At 45.1% G+C, this 15061-nt stretch overlaps 1 protein-coding gene across 1 annotated transcript in view; it reads left to right on the top strand.

The window, feature by feature from the left end:
• Position 1: 1 nt before the first annotated feature.
• The window catches only part of PRKCH (protein kinase C, eta), a gene marked incomplete at its 5' end in the record, with an annotated part of 119233 nt that continues 104173 nt past the window's right edge, over positions 2-15061 (top strand). Inside the window, 2 exons of the mRNA XM_009891217.1 lie at positions 2-58; positions 259-468. Of these exons, the coding sequence (XP_009889519.1) occupies positions 2-58; positions 259-468 (267 nt within the window). The remainder of the gene's footprint in view (positions 59-258; positions 469-15061) is intronic.

Genomic DNA, 15061 nt, shown 5'->3' with positions numbered 1-15061 from the left:
GCTCTTCCGCAAGGGCTACCAGCTCTTGGACCCTTATGTCACCGTCAGCGTGGACCAGGTGCGTGTTGGGCAAACCAGCACCAAGCAGAAGACCAACAAGCCCACCTACAACGAGGAGTTCTCCGCCACGGTTACCGATGGCCATCAGATCGAGCTGTCCGTCTTCCACGACACCCCCATCGGCTACGATGACTTTGTGGCCAACTGCACCTTGCACTTCCAGGACCGGACCCTTATGTCACCGTCAGCGTGGACCAGGTGCGTGTTGGGCAAACCAGCACCAAGCAGAAGACCAACAAGCCCACCTACAACGAGGAGTTCTCCGCCACGGTTACCGATGGCCATCAGATCGAGCTGTCCGTCTTCCACGACACCCCCATCGGCTACGATGACTTTGTGGCCAACTGCACCTTGCACTTCCAGGACCTCTTGCGCTCCGCGGGCCCCAGCGACACCTTCGAAGGCTGGGTGAGTAGCCAGCTCAAGGAGAAGCTGGAGCCGGGCTCCCCTCTGAATGAATGAAGGCGCTGGAAGGGTACCGGTAGAGCTGGGGCTTGTCCTTGCATGCCTGTGCTGCAGATGCACACAGCCCGGCGTGCGTGTGTTTGCGTTCACACAGGTATACAGCCGTGCATCTGTGCCCCCGTGCTTTAGATTTGCTCTGGCTGCTATTTCAGCTGCTGCATTTTGGGACCCTGAGAACAAAAAGTCTCAGGTGGCGTAGCTTGAGGGTCAAGACCCTGTAGCTAAAGGCTGTGAAGTCTCTTCTCTTTGCAGACTAGCACAGAGGGAAGACTTGTCATACATAACTGGCAAAGTACACCTGCAGACTCACACCATCGCCTTCCTTCTTTTGCTTAGCACACAGAGACATACGTGGAAACGTGGATACCTGGGGTTGGATGTGTTTCTGCTCAGATCTACACATGCTTGCACAATTGTTTGATGTGTGCATGTGAATTTCTTTGACTTCTTAACAGAACGGCAGGACGAGTCTTGAGTCTATTACATACGCTGCTGCACTGCTTGAACACAGTTTCACTTACAGCTAATTCTAGGCTATTTCCAAGTAGATGTCACTTTTATCCGGTCCAGAGAACCTCATTTATGTCTTAGTCCTAATAGTAAGTGAAAGGAATGGTACAGGCTCTGAAGTTGTGCCTTTGCTTCCAGTAGTGTAAAGGAGGAGGGAGTGACTGTATTGATCCAGACAGTAGTTTGCTTGTAAGTGTTATGTTAAGAAAAACAAAAACAAAACCACAAACAACATTTCTTCTGGGTAGAGAAGGTGCAGAAGAGCTGAGAATTTCCGAGGTTAAGATAGGTATTAACTTTTTGAGTCCGGGAAGTTCAGCACGCGTGGTCAGGTAACCACCACTATAAAATCAGACGTGGAGGAAAGAGAGCTGACACTGTAGAGAACAGATAGGCATCTCGATTGTATCGCTGAGGAGAATGCTGGTGCATGCTGTTCTCAGCCCGTGTCTGTGACTGAGGTGTGATGCTACACCTCTGGGGTGATTACAGGGAAATACCCATCGCAGGATTGATTAATAGGTGTATATTGGTACTATTTATTTCTTTTTTCTTCTTACGGTGTATTTAGGTACCCCTATGGATAGGCTTGAGGTTCATACGCTAAAGGTGGTCTCTTTCAGACAGTCCCTGTTTGTGTGGGGCAGAGGGATCCGAGGTAGCCTCAAACGAGTTAGCTCAGGTGTTGCTCCTGATGGCACAGCCAGAGCAGAGGTCACAGGGCTTTGCTTGGTGTGTGCATATACAGCTTCCCAGGCTTCTCTGCCACTGCAGAGAAACTGCTCTGGGGACTTCTGCTAAAACAGTTTTAAATACAGAATGGACCCCTATGGCCTGGGCGAAGGAGTGAGCTCAGGATAGAGAGCTGTGGTTTTGAAGGTTTTCTTCGTGTTTGGTTTGCTGGGGGTGTTTCCTCTTTGCTGTTGAAAGAGGCCCTGTCTTGGGAGGCTGGAGTCCTGCTTGCACTGGGTCCGGCTACACGTGGGATTGGACTGCTCTGTTGCAAAGGTGGTGGCTTTATTTATGTTACGAAAATATCTATAATAATAATGCTTCTGGTGTAGATGCATCCATGTCCAGGCACCCGCTGTTTCTTTCATGTCATCCATCTTGCAGTGCTGATTTTTTGGACTGATGCAGTCTGTGGCCTGAAATGCTTGTTTGGTCTTCGAGGGAAAAGTTTCTTAACCCTGCTGGATAGGCACCCGTTTTATGAACTCCTGTACCTGTGAGTTGGTGGGTGAAATTGAGTGGGAAATCTGAGTTTTTTAACTGGGCTGTTGTAAACTGATGTTGTATCTGGGCACGTAGATGGGAGCTAAGAGCTGCTGCTCTCATTTTCAGGTAATGTCTGAAAATTACAACTGGGGTGGATTTAGTGGGGAGTGAGCAAGTGTTCATCTTCTGTTCCTTTCTCTCTCCCCTTCCTTTTGACTTGCTCCATTAGCATCTCACATAGCGTGCAGCCAGGATCACATGATGACAGGGAACAGCATCTTGCCCTGATAATTTAATATGTCTTGATAAATCTAGCAAGGCTGTCACGAGGTTTTATGTAATCAGAAGGATAGGAAATGCTGGTTTGTACTTACCCAAGGTCTGTGAACTGCTGGCACGATACAAGACACCACAAGGGATTTGTAGATGATTTGCAACACCGGCACTATGAAATCCTTCGTGCTGCCTTTTTTCCACCCCCAAAGCAAAAGCACATATAGGCAAGGAATGAGTGAATGGAATGAGGGGAAAATTGGTGAATCCTCAAAGTTTAATCTGGTTTACAATTATTTGGCTGTGCACAATTTTTCATTTTGATTTGAACTGGAATTTTTACATTCACTTTTCAGAGACAAGGACAACAATATATTGGTAAACTCCAAACGTTCCTTGGATTGATAGCAGCCCAACAGGGCAGGGCAGCTGGCTGCCTTTGCTCCCTGAGCTCTCCTCTGGAGAGCTGAGCTGCTGGGGACTACCTGGGACAGTCCCTCAGCTCAGGTGCTGGCCCAAAAGTTTTGGTATGAGCTCTCAGGCTGCTCTGTTTATAAACGTGGATTTTCTCCTGCTGGGGGGGTAGCGGGGGGGGGAAACGTGATTAGTTGTAGCATTGGTCACTGCCTCTTGTGCGAACTGTAGGAAGTGTCAGCGAGAGGCGAGTAGGAGCAGTCGGTGTGTAATCACTGGTGCTTCCTGGGTGACTTGTAGGTCCATCACTGCAGTTATGACCCCAAATGCTTATGCAGATGAGTAAGTGTATGGACATGAACTGTCTCATCACTAATGCTTATACACCTGAGTCATCCCACTGGGTACTGGGACAGAGTTCTCTGTTCCTGGTTTGCATTAAAATCTGTGTTCCAGAGACTCTTCAAAACTGACCCTTTTTCTTCTAATAATTTTGGTTATTTTCTGAAGTCTTTTTAGTAAACATATTGGCATAGTCTAGATATTTTTAAATTTGCGTATTAGTTGTTAAACACATTTGACTAATTTTACACAGATCAGATCTGTAAGAGCTTATGAGCTTCAAGATCCTTCTGTTTCCCATTTCTTATATTTACTTGTCAAGTTGCACAGCAGTAGTTTTTATTAATATTGTCAACTAAATGCCATCCTGCCTTCAGCATGCTTTAATATAGTTAAAACCGGGAGCGATCTCTCTGGTACCACGTTCTTTCTGGTATGCATTTTCCTATGTGGGTGTGAAATCCTGCAAACCTGAATGGTAGCATTTTACACAGGTGCGCATGACCCAGCCAGGTGCAACGCAGTCGAGAATTAAGCTGGCTGCTATCCGAAAGCTGTTTATGATTTACATCAGGGTTGGAACTTGTCCTTTAAAGCGTTTAATTTTGCACTAGCATGTGCTAAGATCTTTTTACTTGGCATATGCGTCTTTAAAGGGTACTATCTCCTCTTTAACTGTCTCTGAGTGCAGTATAGGAAGCAGTCACATGGCAGTGAAACAGCATAAATAATTTGGAGTACTGAGTTGCAACTGAAGGGGAGATGTTTACAACACAAAGGGTTATTACTGTGAGTTTTATGTAGTAGCTGAAGTAATTTTTAAGCTTGGGTAGACACTATTTACAGGTACTGAATTGCATTGTTACTAGGGAATTATTTAATTATGATTGTAAAAATTGTTAGTCCCTGGGTAGGGATGTCTTAATTTCTAGGACTTTAACAAGGAGTTAAAATTAAACCTTGATCTTGAAGTAGCAAATGATCGGAGTATACCGAAGGAAACTAGATAACAGATGGACTATAAGATTAATGAGCCAATCACAACTTCCTGATGAGTTTGTTACCATTTCTTCTTGTGTGCAGGAAGAGATTAAGACAAATAATACTCATGCATTCCTTAACTTGAACTCTTTTGCCTGTATCCTTTCCTATGATTTTTTTCTTTCTGAAGGCAAGAAGAATTGTGTGTTACCCGTATTTATATGCAATTGTATTTATTGAACATTAAATTGAAGAGTTAAAGGAGAATGCAACTTCTTCCCCAGAGCATCGTGACCGTGGCAGAGAGCCAGGGTGCTGCAGGTCAAATACAATATGGTTGCTTCTTGTTTTGACTCCCACTTCGTTGTGGAGTGTTCTCCAGGTGGGCAAAACTTGCATCAGGAAGCCAAAAACACTTTATAGCTATTGACAGGGGATTTTGCAGAGTTTTTGTGTTGGCGTCAGCCTGTGCCCACCCGTAGAGATGGACCGCAGTCTGTAGAGTGGCAGTAAATGATGTCTCTTTCTGCAGGTCAGCAGCAGCCTGAGCTAAAGAGCAGTAGCAATCTGTCCATATGATTTCTGTTTCCATGCACATGACCGGCATGTACATAGTGTGGATCTCTGATCTGTGTGAAACTCACGCTGCGCGTGAATTGCAAACTAGGCTTGAGTAAACTAAGCTCCTTCCCTATTTCTTCATAGGTTTTAAACTGTTTCTGTAATTGTTATTACTTATATGTAGTTATTATGTTGAATGGAAATAGTGGAGAAAAACACCCACTGCAGAAAGATTGTTTTTGAAAGCTACCAGAATTTGGCTTCTGTTTCTTTCTGTTGGCATACAATTGTCCTTTAGCCTTAGAAAACAAAGCCTTCAAAATTCCAGCAGAGTGCACCGAGACTACCCGAGAGTGCCCTGCAGCCTAAAACAAAGGCTGTAATAAATAAATAAAGGAAAAATTGTTGCTATTTGTCAAGTATTAAATAATCCTGGGGTGTGTGATGCTAATAACAGTTTTGCTGATCAAGGCAGGTGAAAATGACTAGAGCTGGCTGTGTCATGGAGAGCTGCATGCTTACTGCCCTGTTCCAGCATCAGAAGCTGGACTCCTATTTCTCGCTTATCTATGAGCTCCTCCCCACTAAATGTCCTGTGTGGCAACTGTGACCATCCTTGGAGAACATAGGCGTTTTGTTTGAGAGTGTGTTAGGCTGGAAAGATTTAGTCAAAGCATGAGAAGAGCCAGTTTCCAGCGGTCGCAGCCACTGGCATGCCAGTAAGGGTCTGTGGGACTGGAGTTCATGCCCTGGCTTCGAGCTGGGTCCAGCAGGACACGAGTTTGGCTGTCCTTCGTGCAGTGGGGTGCCTGGTCCTGCTGCAGTACCAGCTTTCTACTGTGTTCCTCAGTCTGTTTCTCCACAGCTATGCCTTGTGAGCTGTTGCTTTGATGCTGGAAAGGGCTCTGGGAGCACCAGAGAGGTGTGTGGGAGAGGAGCACGCTCTCCCACCCAGCGCAGTTTGGCTGGCATGAGCTATGCAAGTATCACCGCCTCGCTTTCCCTGCCTGCGAGCAGCCACGGAGCCAAAAGCTCAACTCAAACCTTACTGAAAGGTACCCGGGCTCCATGGCGTGGTGGGCACGTAGGTTTCCAGCCGGAGCCCGGTCTTCTCCCTACATTTTTCGCCCCACGCTGGTTCTGCCTGCCAGCCCATGCGCTGGCTCTCCAGCTTGGTGGTGGCTTCTCGGCGTGGGGTGGAGGGGGCGGCTGGGAGAGGCCTCAGCTTCGCGTAGTCACACGAGGCTTTCTGGAGTTGTTTGTCGAAGTCCCTGCTGATGTGGTTGCTGTGGTGCAGGGCTGACTTTGCCAGGGTTAGCTTTCTGTGCCTGCTGCTGCCTGTTGCTCAGCTGGTGGTGTTGCCACCGAATTACCTGCGAGCCCCGGTTAGAGGGAGAGGGGGCAGGACAAGGGCTGGTGCCCCTGTCTCCTTTAGCAGCATTGGTCATGGCAGAACCAGCTCCTGAGGGTGTTTGCAGACCTGTGCCCTCAGCCCTGGGGTTGCTCTTTTTGGAGAGGCTGCGTGCGGAGGAGGAGGAGGAAGGGGTCGGCGGGGTGACCGCAGCACAAGTGAGCCCAGCACCCCAGGAAGCTCGGTCCCCAGCCCCGCTCGCTGCGCCCCGTGGGCCTCACCTCACCCTGTTCGTGTTTTATATTTAGCTTTTACCACAGGTCTTTCTGTAGTAAAAATGTATTTCATCCAGCCTGTCCGAGGCTTTCTGTTTGGAGTGTTTTCTGAGTAATGATTTGGTTTCTGGCCATTTTGAGCTTATAGGCAATAAACCCCGCAGAAAAGATTGTCAAGGGGGCCGTTTAAGCTATTGAAATGCCATTAGAAAGTCTACTGATTTACAGCGTAATTCAATATGAAAGCATATCCCTTACTGAAGGGAATAAGACTCCCACCCTTTCTTTGCAAACTATTAAAACTCCTTTCATGTTTTAGGCTTGATTGTAGCTATTGTGCTTTGCTAATACAATCAAGGAATCGGGGACCTTTTGTGTAACCATGGAGAAAAAGACGAACAGAAGAGTCATCAAGGGAAACGAGCTGCTGGCAGCTTTTGTAAAGGATTCTGGATCAGGCATCGCGCCTTCTTGCCTCCCAAATCTCAGCCTATTTAGGCACGCGGTTAACGTATGTCAAACCATGCTTCAGACTTAATTTCTTCTGGAGACAGTGAGCAGTCTTTGTTGTGATTTCTCATTCCACCCCTGTATTATTGGTGGGGCTGTGCAGTGAACTGTTCCGGAGTCCTGGATAACTAACCTGGCGTCGTGTCCTCATGGAGCTCACCGGGCAGTTGTTCCTCTCCCGAGCCATGCCCTTGGTTGTGCTGGTACAAGAAGCCCTGGCTGGTTGCGAGGGAGAGACTTGCTTTATAATTATATCAAAGATAGCAAATATATGTCTGAAACAAAGTACATCCTGAAGCGTCCAATTAATGTTGCTAAGCCACTTAGGGGAAGCCAGACAAACGACTTAAATTTCTGTAAAGCCAGTGAGATTTCTTTTTTTTTTTTTTCTTTCATATCATGAGATGTTCTCATCGCTCAGGAAAGTGAATTGCTGAGGAAACCATCCTGCTTTATTTTGAGTGCCAGCACCATGAGCAGATGTAAGCCAGGTTTTGTTGTGTTAGCGTGATGCTGTGCGAGAGCAAGCGTTCCTCAGCAATTCTGGTGCTGCCGATATTCAGCACTAAAATCTCAGTGTCTGTGCTGGGCCCAACACGATGGAAAAAATTGCATTTTCACTTCTTATGCAAGGCCTTGTGTGCCCTTGTGCCCTTGTTACCCTAGACCAGAGGCATCTAATCGATGACAAGATCTATCCCCCAGGCCTGCCGGAGCAGTTTTACCGGCTGACAGCCCGCTCCCTGCTTTGCTCTTTCCTGGGGCTCCTCAGATGTGGGGCAGGGGGCAGGCTGCAGGCAGGACAGCCGCCAGCTTGTCTTTGGCCACTGTCTTCCTGGTGGGACCCACTGCATCTCCAGAAAGCCTTGTGCTCTATAGCCCACCAGTGATCTGTGTCCTGATGGAGGGATGCAGTCCTCAAGATGGAGAGATGCATCCACTGCAGAGAGGGGATGCCCGTGTCTTCTCTGTGCGACAGGTGGATGTTACATCCCGAGTTGTCTCTTCTGAGCGCCACCCTGCAGACCAATGAAGCCCAGCCAGGGAAGGATGCACAGATGCAGGGCACTTGGGGCTTCAGGTCTGGGATAAGATTTTAGCTCATCCATTGGCCCTCCTTGTCACTGGATGGGAATTTCTGTGTTCCATTATATGGAGTAGACCTGCCCTTTGGGTCAGCACAGCTGCCACCGCAGTAAGAGTGCGCTGCTATGACTGTCGTTACCCACGAGCTTTGCCAGTACAAAAAAATGTTGGCAGGGGAGGAGGGAGGGGAGTGTGAACCTGCAGATGACGTTACATAAAGACTTTTTCTTGGCAATCACCGGCCAAGTTTCGTAAGTATTGAGTTTCATGAGCGAGTTGGTTGTATTTGTATCAGTGATACAGTGGCAGCTCTCCAGACTCCTTCCAGGAGAGGTCTCCTTGCTGTTGAACAGACAGGAGATGAAGTACTGGTGCAGAAACAAAAGTTGGGCAGCTTTGGTAGCTGACTTCCGTTTGTGAGATTGGAGATAGCTTATTTATTCTATTTTTTTAACCAACATGACAATGCTGTGTAGACCTCAGTGGTTTTGGTTTTGTTTTTTTTTTTTACTTTTTATTGCAATACAGATATTTCTGTCAAAAGGAGGAAAATATGTCCATGCAAGACATTTCTAAATGTGTGATTTGGTGTATGAGTATTAAATGTCTGCTGTGTGTTTAAAAAAAATAAAAAAAATTTGCAGTATGAAATCACTTGACAGATCAGCAGATCTCTGTAACCTCTCAGATGGAGGCCAGTGAGGCAGAGGATGTGAGAAACGGGCTGCGTATCTACGCTGTCCCAGGACATTACACCTAACAGTAAGAATTATACTGACAGACAGTCTGACAATGTGCATCTAGGGACTGAGGAGAGGTTTGAGATGGTAGTTCCATATCTGAACATTCCCTTTGTCTTGTATCTTTAGTATCAGGCATCCTCAGAGGCAGGATTTTGACTTGTCAGCTGGTCCAATTTGGTCTGAAAAAGCAGCTCATACCTTCCTACAGCACTTCTGGTTTCCAGCCCTCTCTCTGGCGTGCTCTGTGGCTTCTGTTTTGCCTTTGCTTGTTTCTTATTTTTTTCTTAGATCTTTGTCATTAGTCTCCATTTTAGCATAGTACTGTATTTTGTGTTTTTCTCTTCAGCAAATTTCATTTACTCTGTCGTATAAGCAAGATGTCACTTGTAAATTAAAGACATCGTATACATCTCCGCTTACTTTAGTATCTTAAACCTCCTACAGTAGCAATGGCGTCTTATTTTGGGAATCTTTTTCTTGTTTTTGGATAGAAAATATTTGCCATCATTCACAGTTTTACAGATGCTGTAGTAGGTTCAAGCATGGACCAGTCATAACTATGCCGACTGCTGTAGGTATGAGTCAGAGAGAGACGTGCGCTGTCAGAAAGATCATTTAGGGTTGTGTCAGTTCGCTGGAGCTGCCTGACTCTGTGGTCTGAATAGGAAAGATGGTGACAATTTTACTATGACAGTAAAAATCAGCATGGGATGTCTGTACTCCTAAGTGCTTTTATCTGACAAAACAGTTGCAAATAAATGCTGCCTCTGATAGCATTGGAGTTGGCTTGTCTACATGTGAGTTAGTTTCTAGAGTGGTTCTCTCCACCTAGACTGGTCAGTGTGCTCATCCTGTACTAAATGTATTCCATTCTGGGCTAAGTTTCTTCAGAATAAGGAAGGTCGTCTAGCTCAAGAAAAATTAATGAAAGACTAGCTTATCCTGTTTGAATTTCTACTTTGTCATGCGTTTATTTTCCTTGGTAAACAAGGCCGTATAGTTTGGTTTTTTTTCCAGGATTGAAGAGCAGAGGAAAAATATATTGTTCTACGTGGTGAAATCTGGGGATTGATTTACTGAATGTCGTCTTCTATCTCGTATCCTTTCATTCTTTTAAAATTTAAATGCTTTAAATCTGAAGATGAGAGGCAGAAACCTTTCATGCAGTGGAGCCCAGTTCTTATCCTTCCCTCACATGTAAACTCTGGCACACTCCATGAGAAGATGCTCTCCATACCTCCCTTCTTTCTGGCATCTATTTTTAATAACATCGACATGAAAGTTGTCTTCCTAGTTTCTTACTTCTTGTAAAATGTCACTCTGTAAAAAGCTTGCCTGTGTCTCCTGTGAGATTTTGGCAGAATAGGAACCTGGTGCTTGCCTCTGCTTTTGCTTGCAAGGTTTACATAGTGGATTCGCAATGACATCGATGGAGTTACGCTGCCAGCTTTGCACCGGTCTAATTGGGAGAAGAACTGGACACGTTTCTTGCCTCTTTCTTGCACACAGCAAGGGTTTATAATGATGGCTGGGTTGTACATTATTTATTGAGCACAATGCGGGCTCGTGGAGCTCTGAGAAGGAGGAGGGAATTGGCTTCTGTGCAGTGAGTTTATTATCTAGGTCATTCACAGACTGAGGCATCTAACATTAATATATTCAATGAAAATTTATTCTGTAAGGCAGTTTGTTCCTGAGCATGGAAGAAAATATAACCATGTGAGGAAACGTTCCTGTGCAGTCCAAATCCATGGTGGGATTTCTTGTCAAAGCTATTCAGTTGGAACACACTAATACAAAAGCTACAGCGGTGTCAAATGTGTCGGGTGATCCTCCACCTCCTAATAGGGCTTTGTGGGAGTATTGCTGTTGATTATCAGTTTGCAAGATGGAGCCCCACACCTATCACTTTACTTAATAACAGTAAAAAGTCCAGTGTAGGAGTTTTGAGTACTCCCCCAAGAATTGCTCACAAGACTGGCTTGTGAAGGAGGGCGACTTATTGAAGATTGTTGGAAATGACCCTACAGTCGGTTTCCTTTCTTAGAAGTTTCAGTCTCTTGTTTCTGCAAGGGACTCAAGATGTGGCAGCTTACAGACCTATGCTAAAAAAATGCTGGTTTATTAAGTCTTCCTTAATGCAGTGGGATGTAAATGCGGTGGTTAAGTAGCTACTATGCAAGCAACTAAACTGTTCTCAGTTTGGAGTGGAGCAAAACTGGGTAGAAACCCAGCTGTGCTAGGATAAGCCATCTTCCTCTCAAAAAATAGCCCATATTATGATAACCCCATCGGTACTTAGTGGCTCATTTTGACAACACTTTGAAATAATTAGCTCAAGTACATTTAGCCTGTCTTGCCAACAAAGATGATAAAGTTTTTCCCCACCTGCTTGATTCTAGGAAGGAACACGTTTCACTTTCCTGTGCAAAATCTTGCTGAATTGTTTTTTGCGTGAGCCAAAAGAAGAGCATCAAGTTCATTGTGCTCATGTCCAAGAAAGGAGGAAGTTCTAGCTGTGCCGGGGCTTGTCATCATTTTGGAGTGACAGTGTTGAAATGGAGAGCACACTCTTTGATTCTGGAGTGTCTGGCAGGCTCTGCAATAAAGCATCAAAAATTCAGGCTGTGCTGCATGCCCTCACAGAATGGTTTTCAGCCCCTTGTAGACAAAATAAGTTCATGTGTTGGTATGGATGAAACCCTTTTCAACTAGGTGAATGCTTACAAAGTCATCCAGACTAGGAACGGGTTTTGTGTTTAACCGTCATGGAGCACTTTTTCAGCAGGCTTGTGAGCTCTGGCAGTTTGTATGGGGCAGACCTGGGAGGATGCCCAGCAGGTTTTTGTCCTCCTCTGCCCCACAGGCAGTCGCTGTGCAGCAGGAGAGGTAGACTGCTTCCTGCTTGTGACTCTGCTTCTCGCCTACCCCATCTCACAGACGAGCTTGCTAAATAAAACATCAGTCAAAGGCCAAATGAGTTAACGTGGTGTGGTGTGAGCTGTGGTTTTGTCGTCGTGTGAAAGCAGCGTCCATTCTGCTGTCTTTGCAGAGGAGTGGTGACGGCTGGAAGAAAAGTGGGGGGAACCTCTGGGGGGGTTATGGGCAGTAATCTCCTTTTGATCAAAGGTTGATACCAAGATGGCTTTTCCCTTTACTTAGTGTCTACTGAAGAACTGGGTTAATGATTTATCAGTTCATAATCAACCCTATGCTCTTCCCAGCAGTTAACTACAACCACCGTTGGACGTGTACAAAACCTCAGTCTGGTGTTACCTCAGCTCCACCAAAGGGGTGTTGAAGGCCGTGTCTTTTAGCTTGTTCTTGGGTAAGCGGTTGCTGCGCGTCTGCAGGAGCGCAGGATGTTAATGCTTGTGGTGTGGAAATGCCTGTGAACGTGCGCGTGTTGTGGGGCAAACAGGACACAAAGCACACTCATTTTAGTTTTCGCTTAGTGCTGTGTGTAACGAGGAGAAATCCCTTTGGTTGTGTTCCCTCTTCTTACTGCTTTGTAGGATAAAACTCTTAGTATTAAGTACTTTAGAACTCCAGAATTTTAGAAGAACCTTAGAATGGGGAATTGAAGCTCTATCCAAAACCATCAGGTGGCTCAGCTTAGAATTGCACTCTTGTGATTTTGTCAAGAATAAAATTGCGGGGTCTGGGTGGATTTCTTCAAAGAGAAGCAATTATCATTTAAGTTGTCACATGTTTTGGCTTATGTGAATGTGATCTCAGAAGGTTTCTGATGTGTCCTTGCAAGTTTATCATTTCCCTTTGTCATAGAGAAAGGAGTGTTTGTGATTAATATGAGGTCAGTGGATTTATTTCTATATATAAATAAGCTTACTGCAAAGAGACTTGCCTCAGCAATGGATATGCAGTACTCATTGTTTTTAAGCCATGCCACTTCTTATTTTAGTAACATTTGGAAGCGCCTGTTCCTGTTTTGAACATGAATGTTAGGTGAGAAAAGAGTAACTGAGGCTTGCTGGTTTTAAACAACCTTTGGTGCCCCTGTGCTTGGCTTCTGAAAGATTATTCTGAAATAATCTTCCTGACCTCAAAAAAGCTCATCAGCATTTTCTCAGTATAAGTTTTGTGGTTCATGTCTAGATTGACTAAACAGTCTCCGTATGTTAATAGTCACGGGCATATGAAATTTTGTTTGCAGAGAAGTGAGGGTTTGTTTTTTTGTAATTACTTCAGCTGCACAAAAATATCTGTGCCAGATAATTTTTTTCACTGTCAAGGATAGAACAGGACCTTTTTTTTTTTTTTCTTTTAAATATATATATTTTTAGCCAGTAAATGGGTAGTTGCAAAATTGTGTACACCTATAGGATTTATTCTTACTCCATCTCTAACAATATTAAGCAACCGTTTCCACAGGAACGGTGCTCTTCACAATAGACAGTGTTGTGGCTTGCTTCAAAGCCACAGTCAGAACATGTAGGTGTTTGAAGAGTACCAGATCTTTCCATCTCTCGCTATGAATTTTCCAGTGGGTCATTACTTGTTCAGACTTTCTATCTCAGTATCTGAAACCACCCCAGTGCTTTGTATTACTGTGTGTGGTAATGTCCCAGAGGCCTTTCAAGTGCTGTTCGGCTTCAAGAGGAATCTTTTAGATTCATAACAAGTCAGAACTCATGGTGGGGCAGTGGTGGGGATCTGGTCAGCAGCTCCGATGCAGCCAGTTAAGGATCCAAGTCTTCACTTCTGTAATCTTACCTAGGGCTCTTTCAATATCATGCATGTTAGGTGGGTTGGGTAATTTATTATCTTTCTTTGGGGACTGCGTTTGTAATGGTTGACTTCATTGGGTGTATGGCAGTTATTAGAGGGACTGTGTCTCTTTCATTTTCTTCCCCCCAAGATCGTTACTTGAGCATCCTGCTTGTACGGAGGAGAGGAACTGTTTGACTGGCTTCTCGGCTTTGTATTACAGGGCTTGGTAAACCTTAAAGAAGGGAAGTTGTTTGATTTTTATTTTGAAAGGAGATAAATGCTGTCCAAGGGATTTCTGTCGTCAGCTGGTGAAAGCTCTCTGGTTAAGGTTGTAAGACTAAAATTGATGTGACTTTTCCTGGAGTGAATAAAATTTTGCTTTGGGAATTAAGGTAGTGTGTCCCCCCTCAGCAAGGGCTGTTTTTCAATGGGAAGAGGACCATAAGGTCCACGTTAGCAGTGCCACCCAGGTAGGGAAGTACTTTCCTCCAGAAGGTAATTTATACTTTTAAATGTGTTGGCTAGTGGGCTGGAGTTAAAAGCATGCGTGTTTGTAATGTAAAGCACATGCAACACTGGCTGTGGCACAGATAAAATGCCAGGCCTTTCACTCACAAAGAAACTAAATCTTTATCAAGGAGGGAACATGACAGCAGTTGTCCTAAATATGATGGCATTGTAACAGAGCATGTCCTGCTCTTGGCTGACCTGGGTTTACCATGTGCTTGGACTTACAGTGAAACCCAGCAAAAGCTCTGTTTGAAGAGAAGAATGTTTTTCTGCAGCTTTGCAGGTGATGTTGAGCTTCGGATGGGAAATGTGGTCAGCATCGTTATGTTCTCAATTGACATGAGAGCAAAACCACTCCAACCATGTTCTGACCTCTTCCTCTACAGGCCTTTTCTGCTCCCTTCCCCCCTTCCCCTCCCACTTTTTTTAAAATCCAAGCTACATCTTGGTCCTATTGGTTGAGAAGTGCTTCCTCATCTTGAAACCATGCTTTGGAAAGGGAAAAAGAAATATTGAAATGGGGAAATACGTGACAACATGCTGTTGGTAGATGCCAGCAAGCTGCCTGTCAGCTTGCAGTTGCACGCAAACCCCAGGAGTGCCTCCTCCTTCAGATGGAGGCAGATGGCTGGGTCAGCTGAACGGCGTATCCCAGTGACACGGCACCTCATCACCCATCCGGTGGCCTGCAGAAGGCTGGAGGCTGATGCATTTCAGCTCCTTCCCGTCTCAGCTCAATTGCTGGAGTCACAGCTATGACTTTAGGGTCACAAGTGGGTAGTGAGATCATCTGTCTCATGAGGTAGATGAGGAAAACTGTAATCACAGACTTGATGGGACTAAAAATTGCTTGGTCTTGGACAGTCTGTTTCATATAGCAGTGCTTGGCTTCAGGATTTCAGGACTTTTTTTTTTTTTTCTTCCCTAATCCTTTCTGTACAAATATACAACCTGGGGTCCTTCACTATAAAGAACCTCATCTACATACCCTTTTTTAACTGCTGTTTTGCAGAAATACTTTTATTGTACTC

This window comes from Charadrius vociferus, unplaced genomic scaffold (assembly GCF_000708025.1).
Source record: "Charadrius vociferus isolate BGI_N301 unplaced genomic scaffold, ASM70802v2 scaffold308, whole genome shotgun sequence".
Lineage (NCBI taxonomy): Eukaryota > Metazoa > Chordata > Aves > Charadriiformes > Charadriidae > Charadrius > Charadrius vociferus.
This window is presented reverse-complemented; position numbering and strand designations above follow the sequence as displayed.